This window comes from Urocampus carinirostris, unplaced genomic scaffold, assembly GCF_059441175.1.
Source record: "Urocampus carinirostris isolate Australia breed hairy pipefish unplaced genomic scaffold, RoL_Ucar_1.0 HiC_scaffold_22, whole genome shotgun sequence".
NCBI classification, from domain to species: Eukaryota; Metazoa; Chordata; class Actinopteri; order Syngnathiformes; family Syngnathidae; genus Urocampus; species Urocampus carinirostris.
Window position 1 is genome coordinate 319,904 of NW_028283129.1, and position 24,158 is coordinate 344,061.

Here is a 24,158-nt window from a genome sequence, read left to right on the forward strand (position 1 = left end):
ATGTATATATAACCCCGGTTGTTAGCATTATGAGTTAGCATAAAGTTTTTAGCTCAGAGAGATGTTTCTGTTATTTTTTACTTGGTTATGTGGGGGGACTCTGCCCCCCCACACCGGTACTGGCAAGTTCATTTGAGATGGGCCCACAACCGTTAGCAACAAGGATATGCCTTGTGGAGGTCTAAAAAACACATTCATGGTAAAAACCATAGTAATAACACTGTTATTACACTTTAAAAACTTTTGAAATATACATGTTCAAATAGAATGGGCCGTTCGATTTTAATTGGCCCATCCGGAATGCATTGAGCCCATTCAATTTGCTGAGTCGTTAGCATGTTAGCATTAGAATAATTTTGCAGCATGAAGAAGTTAGCATTTAGCCTTTAGCATCACTTTTTAGCATGTATCCGTTAACATAACTCATCAAATGAGGCCATTAGCATAATTTTTAAATATTAATTCGTTACAATATTGCCATTACCAAAATCTTTTTGCATGAAGTTAGCATTTAGCCGTTAGAATCACTCTTTAGCAGTTACCCATTAACATAACTCGTCAACACTGCAAAAACTGCCTCTAAAAAAACAAGAAAATCTAGCCACTATTGCAGGAAATTTACTTGTTTCAAGCAAAATTATCTGCCAGTGCAGCAAGAAAATCCGACTCATAAAGTTTTCTTGAAACAAGAAAAAAAAAAAAAGAAAATAAGATACCTAAAAATGTTATTATATGCAGTAATACTATTAAGTGTACTTGTCAAGTTTTTTTTTTTGTCTCATTTTAAGATATTTGTGCTTGTTTTGGAGAATTATTGTTTAGAAACAAACTGGGTTTAAGCCAGGATTGCTCAAAAGTAGTTAGCATGAAGGTTACAACAAGATCAATATTCTTGTATTAAGTTGAAAATAAATTAGAAAATGGGTCAAAAACAAGATACATTTGCTTGTAATAAGTAATAAAAATCTTAGGCGAGGAAGTCTTGTTTCAAGAAATTCTCTACGTTTCGATATACTATACAAATGCAAAAATAGTTTTAATGTGAAAATTACCATTTTATTGGCAAACCACAAACCTTTGTCATTATCACAAAACACAATTGACATACCAGTAACAAAAATACTCATTTTCTTGACAAGATCTTGAAACGTTTGTTGGCGAACTGTAAATCTGTGGGGGTCAGATGCATCGACATTTCGTTCTGTATACACGTGTACTAGAATGACAATAAAGTAGATCTGAATCTGAATCTAAATCAAAGTTATCACTTACACATGTATCAGTGAACTGTCAAACAGACAACACATTTTTTTGCCTACAGAATATAGAGTGCAAGTTACCAATTTCTAAAAGAGAACTGCAAACATTCTTTTTTGTCTAATTTTAAGAACATCAGTTGGGTTGTTTTTTTTAAATCAATGCTTAAACTCAAAACAAGGCAATTAAAACACACACTTACAGGGAGACTGAGAGGCCAAAGCGTAAGGGGTCACAAATGTTTATAACAGAAAAAGTTCTCAAAGTACGTCCATGGATGGGTGTGTGGGTGTGTTCCCGAGGGGAGGCAGCATTATACAAAGTTATGCAAAAAAGGCCATCCAATCACTTCTTGCTCGTTTGAAAGCTGGTGTGGCATCTTTGTCATGGATTGAGTCCCCCAGGACCTCAGTTTGTAGAAGGGAAAGAACAGAGGCCACACATTTAGGGTAGGTCATATTTAATACATAATAGTATGCAATTATGTAGAATACTGCATCCCCTAGGTACCTTTTGGGTGATGGGATTGCTTCGGTTCCAAGGCAGAGAAAGGAGTCGAGATTTTCATCCACCAAAAGGAGTGGTGTGGTGAGTGGCCTTCTGTTCAGGAACGTCTCGGGGTCCTCTGTGGGCTTAACAGAAAAACACAACATCAGTAGGACAGCAATCACATCCCTCCATTCCCCGACTAAACATGACAATTTAGTATGAACAGAATAGAGGACCAACAAAAGGAGCAGCCATATTTGAGAAAGTTTAGTATGCACTTATGTAAAAGTTTGTGACTTACCAGAAGAACATGAATGAGCAGCATGGTCAAGAGGTTTATTGCTTGCTCTTCTAAAAAAAAAAAAAATCAAATCAAATATTTGTCTCTCAGTATACAGAAACAAACAAGGATACAGATTCTATTGGTATTATGTTGGCTGTTCTTACCAGCTGAAAGTGACATTGGAGGTTTCATTGCCCTCTTGTAAACCCCATAGAGGCATAATCTAGATTTGAATTCGAGCCACCGCTCCCTCAGCTCTTGCACGTAGTTGGAGTTGTTGTTGTCTATTATTCGTCTTAGTTCATCAAGAACCTTTGGTGGGGAAGACACAAAGAAGTGTTGTATGGAAATATCCAACACATAGTAGTTAAAGCATCACTTGAAAACAACAATTATATGTAGAGAGGTATTCTGAAAAACTATGTTCCCCTTCCCCTCCTCCATTTGTGAAAATAATTCTATTCACACTGATGATAAAACGCTAATAGACAGGTGTGTTGCAAATAACATGCGAAACAGATGGACTATCAGATATTCTAAAGAAGGAAAAATCACACCACAATGCATAAATGCTGTTTTCCCTGTCTACATGCAGAAATAAAACCAGATTGCTCATTTTCATTTTTCAGAGAAAATACATGAAAGGTTTTCCTGCATGGAAATGGGGTCTGAAACAGCTATTTAATGTATCAAAGCAGTATGCACCCAATGTTCAAAAGAACAATTTCACTGTTCAACTGAATCAAAGTGTGAATTGTGATCATACTTACATGATCAATATCTCGAAAGCATGGATATGCCTTCAATATTTTTGCCGGTCTGTCTTGTTCCCTTATTGTGTCCGAATCAATGAAGGCCCTCTTCCCCTCAAACTCAAGGTCAAGAAGTTGTGCCACATCAGCTCTGTTCTGTTTGGTATTGCGATATGGCCATGCGGCTGTCCTGCCTACATTCTAAAAAGGTAAAAGAAAATATCACAACACAGTTGAGGTCAAAATTATTTGCTTCTTGCTAATGTTATTCATGCTATTGTTTCTACTGGAACAAAGACAAAATGTCCACTACAGCTAATGAAGACATTCATTAATATTACTTGATTAGAAACAGGAAAAGGCAAACATTACAAGGTCAACATTTTCACCCCCCTGTAAAACAATAGTATTTATGATAGTTTTGTGGTGCCTGGCCTTGTCCTTTTCTGCTTTTTCTTGTTTCTGTTCAGCCCACCAGTTGAAAATTTCAATAAAAGCTGGAGATGTTGTCTGTGCCCTCCTAAAAGAAGTAGAACTATGTGCAGTGCTGATTTATCTTGTATTTTGTGTAATTTCAATGAATGGGTCTACTCCATTGTGAATGCTACATTTTGTTTTATAAAATTACAGAGAGCATCAGCTTGTTTTGCTGGAGTGCTGGTTATGACTTGGGGGTCCCCTTCACTTTCTGGGCTGCTGATGGTGCTACTGCAGCTTGGGGAGACAATGAAAGTGAAAATGCTGGAGTCAAAATCCCCCTCATCTTTTCTCTGTGGCGCCAAACTCAAGGCGTCTCTTTTTTTCCCCTTGCCGGTGTAGCCCCCTGCGTTTTGCGTGGAGTCCTGATGTTTTGCAAAAGCAGGATATGCATGTGTGGATACTGTATATGAATTTATGTTCATGCTGAACAAAGAGAGAAACTGTGTAACATGTAATCCTGGTCGCTTAGATTAGTACAGGGCTCTTGTCGTAATGTTGACTAGTTTTAACGTTATATATTATAGTTAACAGTTTAAATCAACGACCATTTTGTAAGGGGTTAGCTCAATTCCATAGTTAACGGTTTAAATCAACGACCGTTTATTAAGGGGTTAGCTTAAAACTTGAGCTCACCCCTTACAAAATGGTCATTGATTTAAACCGTTAACTACGCATAAATACCGTTAAGAATCATATTTTACTTTTAATCACATTGTTTCTTGTTAAATGTTAAGACAATACAAACCTTTTAATTGTAAAAGTATTTTCACTTCTCTCCAAGTCAAAATACCGAATGGAGTTCGTCGAATGTTGAGGTAGTGTGAGCGAGTCCAAGTATTTCCGAATAAATGGGCGGAACCATATAAAGGAACGCAATATACAATTATTAAACAAAATCTATGAACTATCTCAGGGAAAAAATATAGTGTTCTCATTTATAAATATTAAATTTGTGTTTCGAAGTAAAGACTATCCAGTTTTAGTTAGGACACTGTACGGGTCAGCCACTTGCATTGTAAATGGCATCCCTATTTTTTTGATATGGAATTATCCAGCGCGAAAAAGGCGGAAACTAAGCATCAGCTTGTTTTGCTGGAGTGCTGGTTATGACTTGGGGGTCCCCTTCACTTTCTGGGCTGCTGATGGTGCTACTTCAGATTGGGGAGACAATGACAGTGAAAGTGCTGGAGTCAAAATCCCCCTCATCTTCTTTCTCTGTGATGCCAAACTCAAGGCGTCTCTTTTTTTCCCCTTGCTGGTGTAGCCCCCTGCGTTTTGCATGGAGTCCTGATGTTTTGCAAAATCAGAATATGCATGTCTGGATACTGTATATGAATTTATATTCATGCTGAACAAAGAGAGAAACTGTGTAACATGTAATCCTGGTCGCTTAGATTAGTACAGGCTCTTGTCGTAATGTGGACTAGTTTTAACGTTATATATTATAGTTAACAGTTTAAATCAACGACCATTTTGTAAGGGGTTAGCTCAATTCCATAGTTAACGGTTTAAATCAACGACCGTTTTTTAAGGGGTTAGCTTAAAACTCGAGCTAACCCCTTACAAAACGATCATTGATTTAAACCGTTAACTTTGCATAAATACCGTTAAGTATAATATTTTATTTTTAATCACATTGTTTCTTGTTAAATGTTAAGACAATACAAACCTTTTAATTGTAAAAGTGTTTTCACTTCTCTCGAAGTCAAAATACCGAATGGAGTTCGTCGAACGTTGGGGTTGTATAAGCGAGTCCAAGTAGGTCTGAATAAATGGGCGGAACCATATAAAGGAACGCAATATACAATTATTAAACAAAATCTATGAACTATCTCAGGGGAAAAATATAGTGTTCTCATTTATAAATATTACATTTGTGTTTCGAAGTAAAGACTATCCAGTTTTAGTTAGAACACTGTACGGGTCAGTCACTTGCATTGAAAATGGCATCCCTATTGTTTTGATATAAAATTCTCCAGCGCGAAAAAGGCGGAAACTAGCACCTAACGTGTGCAACACCATCAACAGAGGACAAAGACTAGGAACCTTCCCGTGGTGTCCTGCGAAGGGCTCTCTCCAGGGGGAGCCTTACGAATCCAACTCAGTCCACTCAGACTCGCTCTTTCTTTCTTTCTTGGTCCTCTCTCCTTCTTTGTCTCTCCTTTTCTCTCTTCCCCCTTTACACTCTTGTCTCTCATTTTCTCTATCCCTCTCTTTCCTACTCTCTCCCCACCTCTCTCACTCTCTTTTCCCCCTTTTTGCGTTTTACTCTGTCTGTCTTTCTCTCTTTCTATCTGTCCCTCTCTTTCTCTCTCTTCTACTCTCCTCTCTCTGTTCTTCTTAGGGCGGGCGACTTCGAGAGCAATCCTGGCCTCCAGTCCAAATGCCAGTGGTGCTTTCGAACCATTCACTCCGACCACACCCCAATCACCTGTGCTATCTGCCCAAGGGGCTTCCATAAATCATGCACCGCCCTGTCCGAACGTACTAAGGACTTTAGAGGCTTCGTCTGCTTGGTTTGCTTGGGTCGCACCCCGTCAGGCCTGGCGGCACAGGACAGTTGCAGCCCCCTCTCCTTCGGAGAACTACGGAGCCTCCCACGAGCGAGTCTGGCGCTACTATGGATTACCTTATGCGCCTTGAGTGACTTAACGACGACGACACTGTGGTGTCGTGTAATACACTCCCCTTCCTGCGGTGTCACTGTATACTTATGCGCAGCCTTGTACTTGTGCTAGGGAACTACCGAAGAAGAAGTTGAGTAAACACTCTATGACTGTACCGTCCGTGCCTGTCTCTGAATCCGACTGCAACCCGACTACATACACAACATATTGGCGACGAGGATGGCTTGGATCGGAATTTCACAACCCCCTGCTTTGCTTGAAACCCCGGGTGAGCCTACGATGTTGTACTCCACGTGGATTCAGATGTTCGAAAATTACCTGCTAGCATTGACTGCTAACGAGATGCCGGACAAACGAAAGCGCGCACTACTGCTGCACTGTTTAGGCACAGAAGGGCAGAGAATTTTTCTTTCCCTTCCTGACACTGGCACTTCTTACAAATCCGCCTGTGATGCGCTAGAAATTTTCTTGGTACCGAAGATTAATGTCGTTGCTCAGCGTACCAAGTTCCGTCAGCGTGCTCAGAGACCGGGCGAGACCACTGCTCAGTTCATTGCCGCATTGAGGGAATTAATTGCTAACTGTGACTTTGGCACGTTTGCTGATGATATGATCAGGGATCAATTCATTGAGAAGATGTCCTCTTCGAGAATCAGAGAGCGCTTGCTGCTGGAAACGGACTTAAAGCTTGACAAAGCGATCGCTATTGCTACACAAGTCGAATCTGCTATTTCAGAAGCTAATGCTATTACTCATGTGCACGTGTCCGACACTCCTGTGAAGTTTGTGCAACAAAGAGATAAAAGGAATCAGAGCAGTACACATACACAGCGCTCGAGAGATAAAAGGAATCAACACAAAACCTGCTACCGTTGTGGATCCAACTCTCATCTAGCAAATGACCCCAAATGCCCTGCTAAAAATGCAAAATGCAACCAATGTGGAAAAATTGGACATTTTAGTAAAGTGTGCCGCAGCGCAATTCCTACTCGATCAGTAAGAGAAGTTACTGTCCCAGAACTTACTGTGTGTCATGTAGCCCCTACAGCTGCAGTCCCAAAGCGCCTTACGTGTACAGTTGCTCTCCATGCGAATGATGAACAGTCAATTACTACTGACCTGCTTGTGGACACTGGTTCAGCAGTTTCAATTCTGCCAGAGAGAATTTACAGACAGTCATTCATGCACTTGCCTCTCTCAAAGCCTACTGTGCGTCTGGTGACCTACATGAAGAAGCCAATTCCAGTGTTGGGCTGTCTTCAACTTACTGCTACATACTGCAACCAGAGTGCACATACTGACTTCTACATAGTTCCTGAGGGTACTCCACTACTGGGAATGGACCTGTTCACTGCACTTCGCCTCCACATACAAGATGGGCAGATTGCAACACCTGCCGCATCGGAGATGAGTTACACTGTCAACACTACAAATGCTCTAGGCGTTGCTACAGGTTTTCTACACAAATTTAAAGTGAGTGCAGACGTCCCTCCAGTCCAGCAAAAGCTACGCAGACTCCCATATGCCGTGCATGACAAGGTGTCGGAGGAGCTGACGAAACTGGAAAATGATGGCATCATGGAGATGGTGGCTGCTGTGTCTCCTGATTTTGCTGCATTCACTGCTGATGAGCTCTCCAGTGCATGTGAGGAATGTCCAGTGCTACAGAAGGTGCGACACTACATGCAGAAGGGATGGCCTCGTACTGCAAAAGGCCTTGACCCCCTCATCGTGCCATACTTCCGTGTGCGAAATGAGCTTGCCTTGCAGAACAGTGTCATTGTGCGTGGCACTCATCGTGTTGTGATACCACAACAGCTACAGGAAAAAATGATCCAACTTGCTCATGCTTCACACCAAGGGATAGTTCGCACAAAACAAAGACTGAGAGACTTGTACTGGTGGCCTGGAATGGATTCTCACGTTGAGCTCGCCATCAAATCATGCACCACCTGCTTGCAGCATGACAAAACCGCAACCACGCGTACTGCACCATTACAGCCTGTGCCTACCCCAACTGCTGCCTGGGAAAAAGTTGCTGTGGACATTGTTGGTCCTATTCACTCTGCGCCTGCTGATTGCCGCTTCGCCATCACCCTCATTGACTATTACAGCCGATGGCCTGAGATTGCCTTCTGCTCAAATGTTACTTCTGCCTCTGTTATGACTTTTCTTTCCATTGTGTTTAGCAGAGAAGGTAATCCACAGGAAATTGTTACTGACAATGGCCCTCAGTTCGTGTCGACCGAGTTTGAAGCATTCCTTAGTGACAGGAACATCACACACCGTCGCAGCTCTGTGTACTACCCCCAAGCCAACGGTGAAATTGAGCGTTTCAACAGAGTCTTCAAGGACTGTCTACAAACAGCCAACATCGAAGGTAAACCACTGAAAGCCTTCTTCACTGAGTTTTTACAGACTTACAGAGCCACACCACATGCTGTGACTTCAGTATCCCCCGCTGAACTGTTGCATGGTAGACCACTGAATACAAAGCTTCACATCACAGGTCTTCACTCCATGCGTCCCACTGCTGACAAAGGCAACATGCTACAAAACATACAAAACAAACAACGGAAGTACAAACGATACACCGACAAACGTCGCGGTGCAAAATCACCCAGCTTCCAGATTGGCTCTGCGGTTCGCATCCGCAAACCTGGAATCATTGCGAAAGGACACTCAAGGTTCACCAAGCCACTGACAGTGGTAGCTCAAAAGGGTCCAGCCACTTATCTGCTGTCTGATGGAAAGGTGTGGAATGCTTTCCACCTTGCCCATTCTTCCACCTGTGCTGCTGTTTCAGCGCCACAGCCTCCTGATAATGATGCTTGCCTCCTGCCAAGCGACCAAGTTGCTGAGCCACCCGAAACTGAAACTGTGCCCTCAACACATCCCTCTCCTAGTGCACCGAGAATACGACATGCTCCTGCATGGCTTCAAGATTATGTGACTTAAAAAAAAAAAAAAAAAAAACAGAAAAGATGTGATGATGTAAAAAAAAAAAAAAAAAAAGACATGATGAATGTTCATTGTTAAAAAAAATTGTCATGTTTGTTTATGATGTGATCTTCATACAGTCTGCTTAAGTTTACAAGGTTTACACACTTTTGCTTACCGATATTGACAGTATAGTTCCTTACGTTATTGCTTACCTTTGATAAATATTTACCTCTAATCTGGTAATGAATATTGAAATGTATGTTTTCTATAAGCTCATACTTACCAAAGAATTATTGCGTATTTCAGATTAATGCTACAGTTTGTGTCCTATTCTAACAAAAAGGGAATATGTGGTGTCGTGTAATACACTCCCCTTCCTGCGGTGTCACTGTATACTTATGCGCAGCCTTGTACTTGTGCTAGGGAACTACCGAAGAAGAAGTTGAGTAAACACTCTATGACTGTACCGTCCGTGCCTGTCTCTGAATCCGACTGCAACCCGACTACATACACAACAGACACCATCAACACAACCAAACTCGATTTGATTAGAGTACAGTGGGACCTCGCTACTTACTTACTACTACTCGCGGTTTGACGTTCGCGGGTTCAGAGCTTCGCGGGTCTAAAAAAATAATACAAATTATATTTGTATATATATATATATATATATATATATATATATATATATATATATCTCATCTCATCTCATTAGCCGTACCGCTTATCCTCATTAGGGTCGCGGGGGGGCTGGAGCCCATCCCAGCCATCTCCGGGCAGTGGGCAGGGGTCACCCTGAACTGGTTGCCAGCCAATCGCAGGGCACACGGGGACAGACATCTCACTCGCTCTTTTCACACCTAGGGACAATTTGGACCAATTCACATGAAATGCATGTTTTTGGAATGTGGGAGGAAAACGGAGTCCCCAGAGGAAACCCACGCAAGCAGGGGGAGAACATACAAACTCCGCACAGGAAGTCTGGAGCTGGATTTGAACCCACGCAGGAGGTTCCCATGACTTGAACTGTGCCGCACATGCGCTAACCACTGCCCCACCGTGCTTTATATATATAAAGCATATATGTACAGTGCATCCGGAAAGTATTCACAGTGCTTCACTTTTTCCACATTTTGTTATGTTACAGCCTCATTCCAAATTGTATTAATTTAATCTCTTATCTCAAAATTCTACACAAAATACTCCATTATGACAATGTGAAAAAGTTTTTTTTTGAATTTATTAAAAATAGAAAAACTAAGAAATCATATTTACATAAGTATTCACAGCCTTTGCTTAATACTTTGTTGATCCACCTTTGGCAGCAAATACAGTCTCAAGCTCAGTCAGGTTGGATGGGAGACGTTTGTGCACAGCCATTATCAGATCTCTCCAGAGATGTTCGATCGGATTCAAGTCTGGACTCTGGCTGGGCCACTCCAGGACATTCACGGAGTGGTTCTGAAGCCAATCTTTTGAGATCTTGGCTGTGTGCTTTGGGTCGTTGTCCTGCTGAAAAATGAACCTTCGCCCCAGCCTGAGGTCAAGAGCGCTCTGGAGCAGGTTTTCATCCAGAATATCTCTATATGCATTCATTTTTCCTTCTACCCTGACTAGTCTGCCAGTTCCTGCTGCTGAAAAACATCCCCACAGCATGATGCTGCCACCACCATGCTTCACTGTAGGGATGGTATTGGCCTGGTGATGAGCGGTGCCTGGTTTCCTCCAAACATGGCGCCTGGCATTCACACCAAAGAGTTCAATCTTTGTCTCATCAGACCAGACAATTTTGTTTCCCATGGTCCGAGAGTCATTCAGGTGCTTTTTGGCAAATTCCAGACGGGCTTCCATGTTTCTTTTACTAAAGAGTGGCTTTCGTCTGGCAACTCTACCATACAGGCCTGATTGGTGGATTGCTGCAGAGATGGTTGTCCATCTGGAAGGCTCTCCTCTCTCCACAGAGGAACGCTGGAGCTCTGACAGAGTGACCATCGGGTTCTTGGTCACCTCCCTGACTAAGGCCCTTCTTCCCCGATCGCTCAGTTTAGAAAGGCCGGCCAGCTCTAGGAAGAGTCCTGGTGGTTCCAAATGTCTTTCATTTACAAAAAATGGAGGCCACTGTGCTCATTGGGACCTTCAAAGCATCAGAATTTTTTTTGTATCCCTCCCCAGATTTGTGCCTCAGGACAATCCTGTCTCGCAGGTCTACAGACAGTTCTTTTGACTTCATGCTTGGTGTTTGTGCTCTGACATGCACACTCAACTGTGGGACCTTATATAGACAGGTGTGTGCCTTTCCAAATCATGTCCAATCAACTGAATTTACTGCAGGTGGACTCCAATTAAGCTGTAGAAAGATCTCAAGGATGATCAGTCGAAAAAAGATGCACCTGAGCTCAATTTTGAGCTTCATGGCAAAGGCTGTGAATACTTATGTAAATGTGATTTCTGAGATTTCTATTTTTAAAAAATTCAAAAAAAGTTTTAAAAAAAAGTTTTGTGTAGAATTTTTAGATAAGAGATTAAATTAATACAATTTGGAATGAGGCTGTAACATAACAAAATGTGGAAAAAGTGAAGCGTTGTGCATACTTTCCGGATGCACTGTATTTATATATACCGTATTTTCCGCACTATAAGGCGCACCGGGTTATAGGGTGCACCCCGAAAAAATAGTTTTTGGTCCTATTTTTGAGATACATAAGACGCACCCGATTATAAGGCGCTACAATGGGAACGTGGACAAAACAGTCAGATAGTTCAGTCCAACTTATTACCCCCTTAATATTCCCAAAGCTTGCAAAGACGCAAATACGTGTCGAGAACACGTGCGGATGCTGTGTCCGTACGATGTCACTCAAATGCATCGTTCCATCATTCAGAAGGTTAAAGTCTTGGGATTCAAGAAATGCCAACCATTCCCTAGTTTATAGTTTCTTTTTCACTCGCAACTTTACTGTGCATATGACAATAAACACTTGGAATTGAGTTTAATTTAAAAATAGACACTCTATTCCATCCATTATCTGCACCGCTTATCACAGAAAAATCTAGTTCAGTCTGAAACAAGATATATAGCCGGAGTAGCTCACCGAAGTCGTTCATGATAATGTGCAGCCGTGGTCCTCTTATATCCGTGAATGTAGTAAATCCAGAATAAAATATTTACAAATACAGTATAGTAAAAAATGCTTTCTGTATGCCGTCAGCCACGTGCTATACAAATTCATCTTTTTCGGCCAAATGCAGGCTTTGTTCAGCCGTGAAAGCCAATGCCAGCCTGTAAATGATAAAAAGGATCCGCCTCTTGACCTCCGAATAACTTTAGCCAATAGTGATCGATTCAACTGATGATTGACGCATCTTTTTTGGCCAATTGCAGGCTTTGTTTTGCCGTTTAAGCCAATGCTAGCCTGTAAATGATAAAAAGGATCCGCCCCTTGACCTCCGAATAACTTTGGCCAATAGTGATCGATTCAAATGACGATTGACACATTGGTTAGCCAATGAAACGCCGGTAAATAAATCTCAGCATACACCGCGGACTACTTGATGTTCGGGGGAAAACTAGTTGGCGGCTGCAAGTTAGTTGCAAGACTTTGCGAACTAATATTGATCAATAAATAAGGCGCACTGTATTATAAGGCGCATGGTCAGCTTTAAAAAAAAATAAAGGCTTAAATGTCTATTCTTAACACATCGTGCCTTATAGTGCGGAAAATACGGTATACATATATATATATATATATATATATATATATATATATATATATATATATATATATATATATGCGCGGCAAGTCATGGGAACCTCCTGCGTGGGTTCAAATCCAGCTCCAGACTTCCTGTGCGGAGTTTGTATATTCTCCCACTGCTTGCGTGGGTTTCCTCCGGGCACTCCGGTTTCCTCCCACATTCCAAAAACATGCATTTCAGGTGAATTGGCCAGTCCAAATTGTCCCTAGGTGTGAATGAGCGAGTGAGATGTCTGTCCCCCCGTGTACATCTATATATATATATCTATATATCTATATCTATATATATATATATATATATATATATATATCTATATATATATATATATATAAATATATATATATATATATATGTATATATATATATATATATATTTTTTAAAGCATTTTTGAAGGGGCGTCGCTACTTCGTGGTTCCACGTTCGCAGGTTCAGAGCTTTGCAGGTCTAAAAAATAATAATAAAATAAAATAATAAAAAAATATATATATTATTTTATTTTTTCAAGCATTTTGGAAGGGGCGTCGCTACTTCGCGGATTTTCAATTTTTGGGGGTGGTTTTGGTCCCCATTAACCGCAATAACTAAAAAATAATACTTTCATCATCACGGATTCAAAAGACACGCTTCTTACTTTTAGGTTTGATAAATAATATTTTTGTTGTAGATTCATCTTTATTTTGTTGCGAATATCAAATATATGATACATTGGATTTCATTCGAGATTTATTGTCTTATGAAATCGCTGTACCAAATGCTGCCCTGGCAACAGAGTTCATAGATTTGGAGAAATTAGCTGATTACACTGCATACCACTTTGCACCATTTAATGAAAAGATATACGTTTTTAGAAAATATGACTTAACTGGTGTGCTCTTGAATTCGAGTGTTTAAAATGACACATTATGAACGGCAGAAATTGTGCTCATTTATGCATGAGTTTACATTTTGACAAACACTAAATATATTTGATATTTGGACTGAGGTTTGTGGGGGCTATCTGTATGAGCAAGGCCTAGCTGGCTCCGGACTTTGGACGCAGAATTAAATGTGATTCTATGCAATTTTAACATGTTCGTTCTATGTTGCCACTTTGTGCATGTGATTGGCAAGATATTTGTGTGTGTTTAGCCCCTGCCAAGCGGATACAATGTAAATATGTGAACAAACCATGTGGTGAAATGCAGAGCTGGGGATTAAGATGGAAACTGCATGAGTGCTGTTGTGCCTACAAGCCAATCAAACTTAAGGACCTCTTACACAAATCTCCTGATTATTTTTTTTTTAACATTATATTGGTGTTTTGATGGGTATGTCATGTTGGATGAAGGCGTCTACCAAACATGTAACCATAGCTATAACTTAAAGTAGTTGAGGTATTCCCCACAGTGTTTTGAGAAAAGTTCATGCTTTGTTATTGTTAATGGTCGACTAAATTGATAAAATCATGTTTAAGTTTAGTGACATTTACAGACTAGACATTGTTTCCCACATTGCTTTATAGTTAAGGCTACACCTGCTACCTTAACTGGCTCATGTCTATTCTTAAAACATCGTACCAAGAGTAAAAGGTTTAATATTGAACACTAAATTGTCCATCCATCCACCCATCTTCTACCGCTTTGTCCCTTTCGGGGTCACGGGTGGGAGGGCTGGAGCCTATCCCATTTACCTCGAGCGTAAGGCAGGGTACACCCTGGTTGAGTCGCCACCTCATCACATGGCTAACACAAACAGACAAACAACCATTCACACTGCGACACTGAATTGTACCTGAGTAAATGAATACATATGATGATTCATAAAATCAATTCTTACATTATCTCAATGAGTTGGGTTCCATTCTTAAAACAAGTTGATGTGAGTCTTGAAACAAGTAAAAAATATCCTTAAGCTGAGTTGTTAATATGCCTCTAGGCTATCTCTTCGACAATTTAAGATACATTTGCTTACAATTACTTGAATAATATAAGTTAGTTGGCACAATATTAATTTTCTTGAAACAAGTGATAGTATCTTAACTATCTTCAGCCTGAATAAGTAAATAAGTCCCAAAAAATTGTGATCAGATAAATACACTGAATTCAAGTAAATTACACTAGTCCATACTTTCAATTTTTGCAGTGAACATGAGACCATTGGCATAATTTGTAAATATGAAGTCATTAAAATATTGCCTTTACCAAAAAATTTTAGCATGAAAAAGTTAGCATTTAGCCGTTAGCATCACTTTTTAAAATGTACCTGTTAGCATAACTCATTAACATGAGGCCATTAGCATAAGTTGTAAATATGAAGTCGTTAAAATGTAGCCAAAATTACCAAAAAATTTTACTATGAAGAAGTTAGCATTGCCGACAGTGTTTACAGCTAGCTTGCGCTAATACTTGGGCTGGCTGTGCCAGCCTAACCCATTGCTGGCAGTGTTTACAGCTAGCTTGAGCGAATACTTGGGCTGGCTTAGCCAGCCCAACTTGTCACCAACAGTTTTTACTGCTAGCATTAGTAAGCATAGCATCAACCTCTCATCGCTAATACTTGGGCTGGCAACTGATCACCAACAGTGTTTACAGCTAGCTTGCGCTAATGTTGTGGCTGGCTATGCCAGCCCAACACTTTGCTAGCGGCGCACATAGTTAGCATCCTCTCGCTAGCATCCACTCTTTGGAATTCACCATTTACCCATGGTTAAAGGAAATTTGGGTCGGGCCACCCTGGACAGTCCCTGCTTACTATGACTACCGTCTGGAAAAGCCCTCGTTTCCATGACTACCCATAGAAATGAATGGGCCCATGTATTACGGATGGGAGAATTTCAAAACCCATTATTCCGGATGGGGACTCCTATCGCTGTGAATAGACACACAACAAGAGTCCCGGTCGGGCCGAAATTTTTGATATATGAATCGATGGGGTATTCTAAAAGCTCTGGGAGGAGTTCCCCGTTAAAAGTCGGCGGAAGAAGATAGATATAATAATAATATCTCGGAGGATTATAATAGTTGCAAGCACAACTACATTGCCCTGTGCTTACAGCACTTGGCAATGTAATCGTGCCTTGCTGAAGCAATCAAAACTAATTACCTGATCTTAAACCAACATGCGGGCAAGGAACAACTCAAAACCTCAGCGTGAGGAAAAAGAGAAACCTTGAGATGGGACCTCACAAGTGGTAATCCCCCTTTCAGGATGACCAGGGTGAATTACATTTAGCATTACAGTACACAAACATAGTAAACACTAGGTAACATGTTGAAAATTTGTCCGGAAAGTGCATGACAGCAACGACGCCCCCAGCCTGTAAATTAGTCCAGAAAGTCTATGACGGCCACGACGCAGCTTCCCATCTCTGCCAGCTGGTCAATGCAGGCGTTGACATGCTTCAGGTCAAACGCTGGTCCACTGACTCATCTCAAATCGTCCTTCTCCTTCGTATCACCACCAGCCAGGCAGTCGGAAAAAGACAGGACAGTACAGAATATGAGGTGGGCATCAATCATAAGCTTTGGAAAAGAAGTGTGTCTTAAGCCTTGATTTAAAAACTTCCATTGAGGTTGCAGATCTTATCTCCGGAGGCAGGGCATTCAATAGCACCGAGGCCCGGATGGAGAACGCTCTCAAGCCTGCAGACTTCTTGGCTCTCGGAGTCACAAGTAAACCGGCATTTTCCGAGAGGAGACTCCGTGCAGGAACATAGGGGGAAATCAAATCAGATAAGAGGGTGCAAGTCCATGCAAACATTTGTATGTTAATAAGAGAACCTTAAAGTCACATCTTAAGTGGACTGGGAGCCAGTGTAAGTTGGCCAATACAGGAGTAATATGCTCAAACTTTTTCGTCTTAGTCAAAAGTCTAGCTGCCGCATTCTGAACCTAGACATGGGGAGACCAGAAAGCAATACATTACAGCAGGGGTCGGGAACCTATGGCTCACGAGCCATATATGGCTCTTTCTATGAGTATCTGTGGCTCAGAGACAAATTTGATTGCATGCAAAATTTCTCCATCTTGCTTAAAACTTGAGTTGTCTATCCTATTCTGATACACACAAAGCCAAACCAAAGCTAAATAACAGGATATTACTTTGCAGTATATATAGGGCACGTTTTTCACTACAATTTACAGTCAAGTAACACACAAAAAAAGGGGGAAAAAAAACTCGTTTTGGTTTTACAACGCTAAAGAATCCTTTATATAAAAGTTCACTATATAATCTGTGTTCAGTGTTCAGATACCTTATGATGAATCCACAGAACTGTAAATACGCTAAAACACCGGAAGAGAACTTAGTCATTTGATTGGGTGAGTGGGAGGGATGGGTGGAGCTATGCAAAAAGTGCAAGCACTCCCTCCCATCTCTCGCCCTACGCTGTCTGCGCCAAAAGTGAGCTCATCAGGCTCCCTATTTGCAGAATGTTGTGACGTTTTTACACAATAACTGCTTGCATCTGGTTTTGAAACCAATATATATGAAAAAAAGGGTCAAAAGGAGTTTAACCGATCTTGAGTAATTGCAAGAAAGAGACAAGTGGTATGTTTGTTGATTTTGGGACAGGGGCTCTGGCATTATTCTCTTTTCATAATTTTTATCAAATCATCAAAAATAAATGTGCTGAAGACTAAGCTTTTGTCTGGGGTGCGGGTTTAGCAATTTAGTACATTTGTCTCATAATATATGGCGTGGCTCTTTCCCAAAATAAAATTAATATTTTTGGCTTTTATGGCTCTTTGAGTCAAAAAGGTTCCCGACCCCTGCATTACAGTCATCAAGCCGAGAAGTAATAAACGCATGAATTAAAACCTCTGCATCTGATTTGGACAGCATCAAACGAATCTTCGCAATATTACGGAGGTGGTAGAAAACTATTCTAGTAATATTTTTCACGTGTGACTGAAACGACGGATTAGGATCAAATATAACACCTAGATTTTTGACCCGAGTCACTATGGGTGATATTACATTTGTCTAGGTTCAGGGCAGTGTTTGAAAAAAAAACTCACAACAGTGAGCTGGACCAATAATCGACATTTCAGTTTTTTTCTCGGTTAAGGCGCAAAAAAATAAGTGACATCCATCTTTGAATCTCAGTAAGGCAAGCCTCCAGATTTTGAAAATTTAACTGTCCAGTTGTCTCCAGTGGCACATACAGTTGAGTGCCATCTGCATAGAAATGGAAACTAAGATTATACTTGCAGATAATGTCACCAAGTGGTGTTCCACAGGGGACATCAGAGTGTTTAGAGGTCAGATTGCCTTAGTTAACACGTTGCATCCTGTCTGACAGGTCGGACCTAAAACACCAGAGTACAGTTCCTGAGATACCAATGCATTCCAGACGAACAAGCAATATGTTGTGGTCGACAGTATCAAAAGCAGCACTGAGATCCAGTAGCAGTAACATTGATGAGGCACCGGAATATATTGCTAAAAGGAGATCATTGGTTACTTTAGCCAGGGCTGTCTCAGAAGAGTGATTTGCCCTAAATGCTGACTGGCCAGTTCAAAAGAGGGTATTTTCTGACACGAAGTCATTTAGCTGCTGTGCAACGACCTTTTCAAGTAAAAATGGCAGATTTGACACTGGCCTATAATTACCTAGGCTTTCTGGATCAAGGTTAGGTTGCTTAAGCAAGGGTTTAATGACGGCAGACTTGAAAGCTAAAGGAATAATACCCAAGGATAGCGATATATTAATAATATTTTAAACTGATGGTCCTAAGATCCCAAACAGATCCTTCACCAATGAAACTGGAAACGGATCAAGCAGGCAAGTAGTTTGTTTGGCCCTACTAACCATCTGTGTTAGACTATCAAAGGACAAATCATTGAAACTGGAGAATGTTTCTAAACAACCGCCGACACATTCCTTTCTTAACACCTCCACATTTTTGAGGTAGGACGAGGTTGTAGAGCGTACATTTAAAATTTCATTCCTAATGAGTTGAATATTTCTATTAAAACATTCCATAAAGTCATCAGCAGAATAAGTAGAGCTATTTGGGTTAAGTTGTTGTCTGGAAGGTTTCGCAATTGTGACAAACAAAAATTTCAGATTACTCTTATGTATAACGATAATCTTAGAGAAAAACGATGCTTTAGCTGAGGCAAGAGCTACTTTATATTTCAGCAAGCTGTCACACCAGGCCAGTCGGAAGACCTCCAGCTTTGTAGTGCGTCAATTTCGTTTAAGTTTCCTGCAACCTTGTTTGAGTGACCTGGTTTCTTCAGTAAACCAAGGTGTATGCTTCTTAGGTCGAAATGTATGCCTTAGGGGCGCCACAGAAACAAGAACATTAACCAAAGCAGTATTAAAGTTGTTTGTGAGTGAGTCAACAGACCCAGTGTACGAAGGGAAGGCTGCAGTTACCGTAGGTAATAGTTCTTTTAAAGTTAATCCCATTGCAGGGCGGATATTGCGACTGCTAAAACCTAAATTTTCCTTATTACTGTAAACATTGAACAGCACCTCTCACTTAACAAGATCGTGATCAGAGATGGCATTAGGATAAGGTAACACTGTAACATTTGAGGCTACTACGCCCCGGGTCAGAACAAGATCTAGAGTGTTCCCATCTTTATGAGTGGGCACATCAACTATTTGATTGAAACCAAATGTATCAATCAGTGACTTAAAAGAATTTGCAAGTGAATTTGATTTTATGTGAACATTAAAATCACCAATAATTACAACATTGTCCGCATAAGTTACTAACAGTTCCGAAAATTCATCCAAAAAATTTAAGTATGGTCAGGGTGGGCGATACACAACAACTACATAAATTGGTGTTGACATAAAAGACCTCATAACAAGTGCTTAAAACGTTTTAATAACAGTAGGGGTACCAGGAGTAAATTTCAACTTACTTTCCGACAAAGTTAGAGGGAGAAGCCTCATTTAACACTACAAACTCATTTGGTTTTAACCAGGTCTCACAAGGGCCAACAAGTTTATGATTGTTTTCATTAATAAGGTCGTTGACAAGTAAAGCTTTGGAGGATAGTGATCTAATATTCAGAAGGCCAAGCTTCAGCACTGTGGACTGAGCTGAGCACTTTCCCGAGTTTTGAACCTTATGGTTACCTTGGTGGTAACCTCCACAGGATTATACTGCCAGTCCTGCGTCTTGTGCTTTGCATGGCGGCAGATGCGGCCCGAATTCCATACCACAGGAATATTGTTGACAGGTGGAGTAGCAGGATGACTAGTGGTAGAAAATAATGTTATTTCTTCTCCCTCCTCACCTAATAAGGGAAAATCAGAGGTAAGAAGCACAGAAGAAGATGCTATTGAACACAGTACAGTTCAGGGTGTGTGGTGCAGGCAATGGAACGCTCTAAACTACAAAAACTATGTGAATCTAGCATAGCGCTAGTTAGCCCTAGCAATACAGACTCCACACCCGTGATCACAGGTTCACTCAGGTTCATCACCTGTGACCTGGCCTGCACTAGTGTACCCTGTCATGGAAGGCTTAAACAGTAATATATTTTTAGAAAGAGTGAGAGCACCTTCCCAGTTAGGGTGAAGGCCGTTTCTCCTAAGCAGGTCAGGTCGGCCCCAGAAAGCAGGCCAGTTATCCACATACCTAAATCCCTGCTGACTACAGAAACTTGCCAGCCACCGGTTTAGTGAGACTAGTCTGCTAAACCTATCATCATTGCCTCTCGCAGGCAAGGGGCCAGAGACAATTACAGATGCAGAGTCATCTTTCTGGCGATATTACAGGTCCTAGCAATATTTTCCTTTGTAATCTCAGATTGCCTCATTTTAGTATCATTAGAGCCGACGTGAATGACTATATCGGTGTAGCTAGCCCTGTCCTGGTGTCTAGATTTGCATGTCAGCTCCCTCAAATTAGCCTCAATGTCGGGTGCTCTGGCCCCAGATATACACATAATTGTGGCTGGGGTGCTAATCTTTATGTTACGGGTGATGGAGTCACCTATAACTAGGGTGCGGGCTCCAGTAGACCGGGGTGGAGTGGGACTAGCTAGGGGGCTGAACTTATTATGTGACTGGATTGGCTAACCTCGATTAGCATGCCGTTTAGGGCTAATGCTAACCGGACTAGCAGGTTCGCTACAACCCACGCTAGCAGTGGTGTCCGCGGCACCTAACATTTTCCTTTTAAACTGCTCTAGCTCAGGGACACGTCCCTCTAGAAGGGCTATTTTGTGTCTGTCTGTCCGTCAATCTTTGTATATGTCTGTCAATCTATGTGCCTGTCCATCCGTCCGTCCGTCTGTCCGTCTGTCCATCTGTCTTTCTATCTGTCTGTCTTTCTATCTGTCTGTCTAGCAGCCAGCCAGCCAGCCAGCCAGCCAGCCAGTCTATCCATCTATCTACATACACATATGGAGCACTTATAAACTTAAATAAAATATTTTACCTCAAAAGTGCTAAATGTTGGTCTTTTTGGTCAAATATTTTTTCAGTACAAATTGCTTGGACAAAAAAAAAAGGGAACATTTTGGACGGAACTCAGAAATGGAAAGGGAAATCTTTGTGTCATTTTAAGCCCGAGACAAAATGATTGCGGAGTGTCTTTGCTGTGATAGTGTGATTCTTAGCTCCTACAGTTTTTTTAAACTATTTTAGGGGATTGGCCTAAATGTGAGCGTATATCAGACCTGGGCACTCCGGTCCTGGAGGGGCATACGTCCTGCCAGATTTTGAAGTTTGCTCTTCTTTAACTCAGGTGATACAAATTATAACCTCGTTAGCAAGCTAGCAAGTGCTCGTTAACGATACTGGTGATTGGAATCCCCTGTATTGGATCAGAGAAACCTCAAAAATCATGCAGAACATATGGCCCTCCAGGACCGGAGTGCCCAGGTCTGGCGTACATTGACGTTGGTGAATTTTTCATCTGCGTTAACAAACGCATTTTGTAGAATACGATCGCACTTTATTGTTTGAATAAACACGTTATATAGACTAGGATCTCCCAATTGTTATGATTAGCTCACTTTATTTTTTAAAATAGCGTATTATATAGAATACGATCGCTTTTGTCGGAAGTGTACATTTACAATTGTAACTTTTGCATCCGCGTTGACGGACGCAATTTGTAGAATACAATAGCGCTTTATTGTTTAAATAAACGCGTTATATTGACAAGGATCTCCCAATTGTTATAATTAGCTCGCTTTATTGTTTTAATAAGCGTTTTATATAGAATACGATCGCTTTTGTTGGAAGCGCAGCAGAATGCGCGTTCACGCGAAGGGGGGGAGGAATTTGCACAGGAGTCGGATTTGGGCACAACAACTGCCGCCTGCTTAATGAGTGCCCTCCGGTGGCGTTTTTTCGGCAATGCAGCTACCATTGGAAATACATCCAGCCGTTGAAAATGAACGGAAGCCGATTTAATGACTGTCTCCAGTGGCGTTTTTGCGGCAATGCAGCTACCATTGGAAATACAATGAGCCGTTGGATATGAACAGCCACCGATTTAATGAGTGCCCTCCGGTGGCGTTTTTGGGAGAATGCAACTACCATTGGAAATACTTCGTGCCGTTGGAAATGAACCGCCGCCGATTTAATGAGTGCTCTCCGGTGGCGTTTTGGGGGCAATGAAGCCACCATTGGAAATATGTCAAGCTGTTCGAAATGAACAGCCGCCGATTTAATGAGTGCCCTCCGGTGGCGTTCTTGCGGCAATTTAGCTACCATTGGAAATACATCGAGCTGTTCGAAATGAACAGCCCCCGATTTAATGAGTGCCCTCCGGTGGCGTTCATGCGGCAATGCACTTACCATTGGAAATACATCGAGCCGTTGGAAATGAACGGCCGCCGATTTAATGAGTGCCCACCGGTGGCGTTTTTGCGGCAATTAAGTCACCATTGGAAATACGTCAAGCTGTTCGAAATGAACAGCTGCCGATTTAATGAGTTCCCTCCGGTGGCGTTTTTGCGGCAATGCAGCTACCATTGGAAATACATCCAGCCGTTGAAAATGAACGGAAGCCGATTTAATGACTGTCTCCGGTGGCGTTTTTGCGGCAATGCAGCTACCATTGGAAATACAATGAGCCGTTGGATATGAACAGCCACCGATTTAATGAATGCCCTCCGGTGGCGTCTTTGGGGCAATGCAACTACCATTGGAAATACTTCGTGCCGTTGGAAATGAACGGCCGCCGAATAAATGTGTGCCCTCGGTGGCGTTTTTGAGGAAATGCAGCTACCAATGGAAATACAATGAGCTGTTGGAAATGAACGTCCGCCGATTTAATGAAATCCCTCCGGTGGCGTTTTTGGGGCAATGAAGCCACCATTGGAAATACGTCAAGCTGTTCGAAATGAACAGCCGCCGATTTAATGAGTGCCCTCCGGTGGCATTCTTGCAGCAATGCACTTAGCATTGGAAATACATCGAGCCGTTCGAAATGAATAGCCGCCGATTTAATGAGATCCCTCCGGTCGCTTTTTGCGGCAATGCAACAACCATTGGAAATACATCAAGCTGTTGGAAATGAACGGCAGCCGATTTAATGAATGTCTCCAGACATGGGACCAAGTCACACATGTGCAAGTCTCAAGTAAGTCTCAAGTCTTCACCTTCAAGTCCCAAGTAAGTCCCAAGTATTTTTTTCTTGGGCAAGTCAAGTCACAAGTCAAGTCCCGAGTCTTAGATTGCCAAGTCCAAGTCAAGTCACAAATCATAAAAACAGCGACTCGAGTCGACTCGAGTCCAAGTCACTAAGTCTCAAGTCCCCATGTCTGAATGTCTCCGCTTGCGTTTTTGCAGCAATGCAGCTACCATTGGAAATACAATGAATCATTGGAAATGAACGGTCACCAATTTAATGAGTTCCCTCCAGTAGCGTTTTTGGGGCAATGCAGCACCCATTGGAACTACATCGAGCCGTTGGAAATGAACGGCAGCCGATTTAATGAGTGTCTCCGGTTGCGTTTTTGCAGCAATGCAGCTACCATTGGAAATACAATGAGCAGTTGGAAATGAACGGCCGCCTATTTAATGAATGCCCTCGATGGCGTTTTTGCAGCAAGGCAGCTACCATTGGAAATACATCCGCCCATTGGAAATGAACAGCCGCCGATTTAATGAGTACCCTCCGGTGGCGTTTTTGCAGCAATGCAGCTACCATTGGAAATACATCAAGCCGTTCGAAATGAACAGCCGCAGATTTAATGAGCGCCCAGGTGGCGTATTTGCGGCAATGCAACTACCATTGGAACTACATCCAGCCGTTGGAAATGAACGGCCGCCGATTAAAAGGTGTGCCCTCCAGTGGCATTTTTGCGGCAATGCAGCTACCGTTGGAAATACATCCAGCCATTCGAAATGAACGGCCGCTGATTTAATGAGTGCCCTCCGGTGGCGTTTTTGCGGCAATGCAGCTACAATACATCCAGCTGTTCGAAATGAACAGCCGCCGATTTAATGAGTGTCTCCGGTTGCGTTTTTGCAGCAATGCAGCTACCATTGGAAATACAATGAGTCATTGGAAATGAACGGTCGCCAATTTAACGAGTTCCCTCCAGTGGCGTTTTTGGGGCAATGCAGCACCCATTGGAACTACATTGAGCCGTTGGAAATGAAC

At 41.8% G+C, this 24,158-nt stretch overlaps 1 protein-coding gene and 1 pseudogene across 7 annotated transcripts in view; both read right to left on the reverse strand.

The window, feature by feature from the left end:
* Nucleotides 1-24,158, reverse strand: part of LOC148345867 (uncharacterized) — a 93,138-nt gene that overhangs the window by 534 nt on the left and 68,446 nt on the right. Inside the window, exons 2-8 of one of the 7 annotated variants that reach the window (XM_088325791.1) lie at nt 19,667-19,827; nt 15,930-16,457; nt 2,800-2,982; nt 2,194-2,341; nt 2,048-2,097; nt 1,768-1,889; nt 1,035-1,664 (exon numbers count right to left, since the gene is read on the reverse strand). In XM_088325791.1, coding sequence (XP_088181917.1) covers nt 1,571-1,664; nt 1,768-1,889; nt 2,048-2,097; nt 2,194-2,341; nt 2,800-2,982; nt 15,930-15,932 — 600 coding nt within the window. In that variant the 5' untranslated portion in view covers nt 15,933-16,457; nt 19,667-19,827 and the 3' untranslated portion in view covers nt 1,035-1,570. Of the gene's footprint in view, nt 1-1,034; nt 1,665-1,767; nt 1,890-2,047; nt 2,098-2,193; nt 2,342-2,799; nt 2,983-4,006; nt 6,060-15,929; nt 16,458-19,666; nt 19,828-24,158 lie in introns of those variants that run through there. The other 6 variants (XM_088325787.1, XM_088325790.1, XM_088325786.1 and 3 more) reach the window with 6 other exon arrangements.
* On the reverse strand, nt 16,451-19,503 carry LOC148345868 (uncharacterized; annotated as a pseudogene).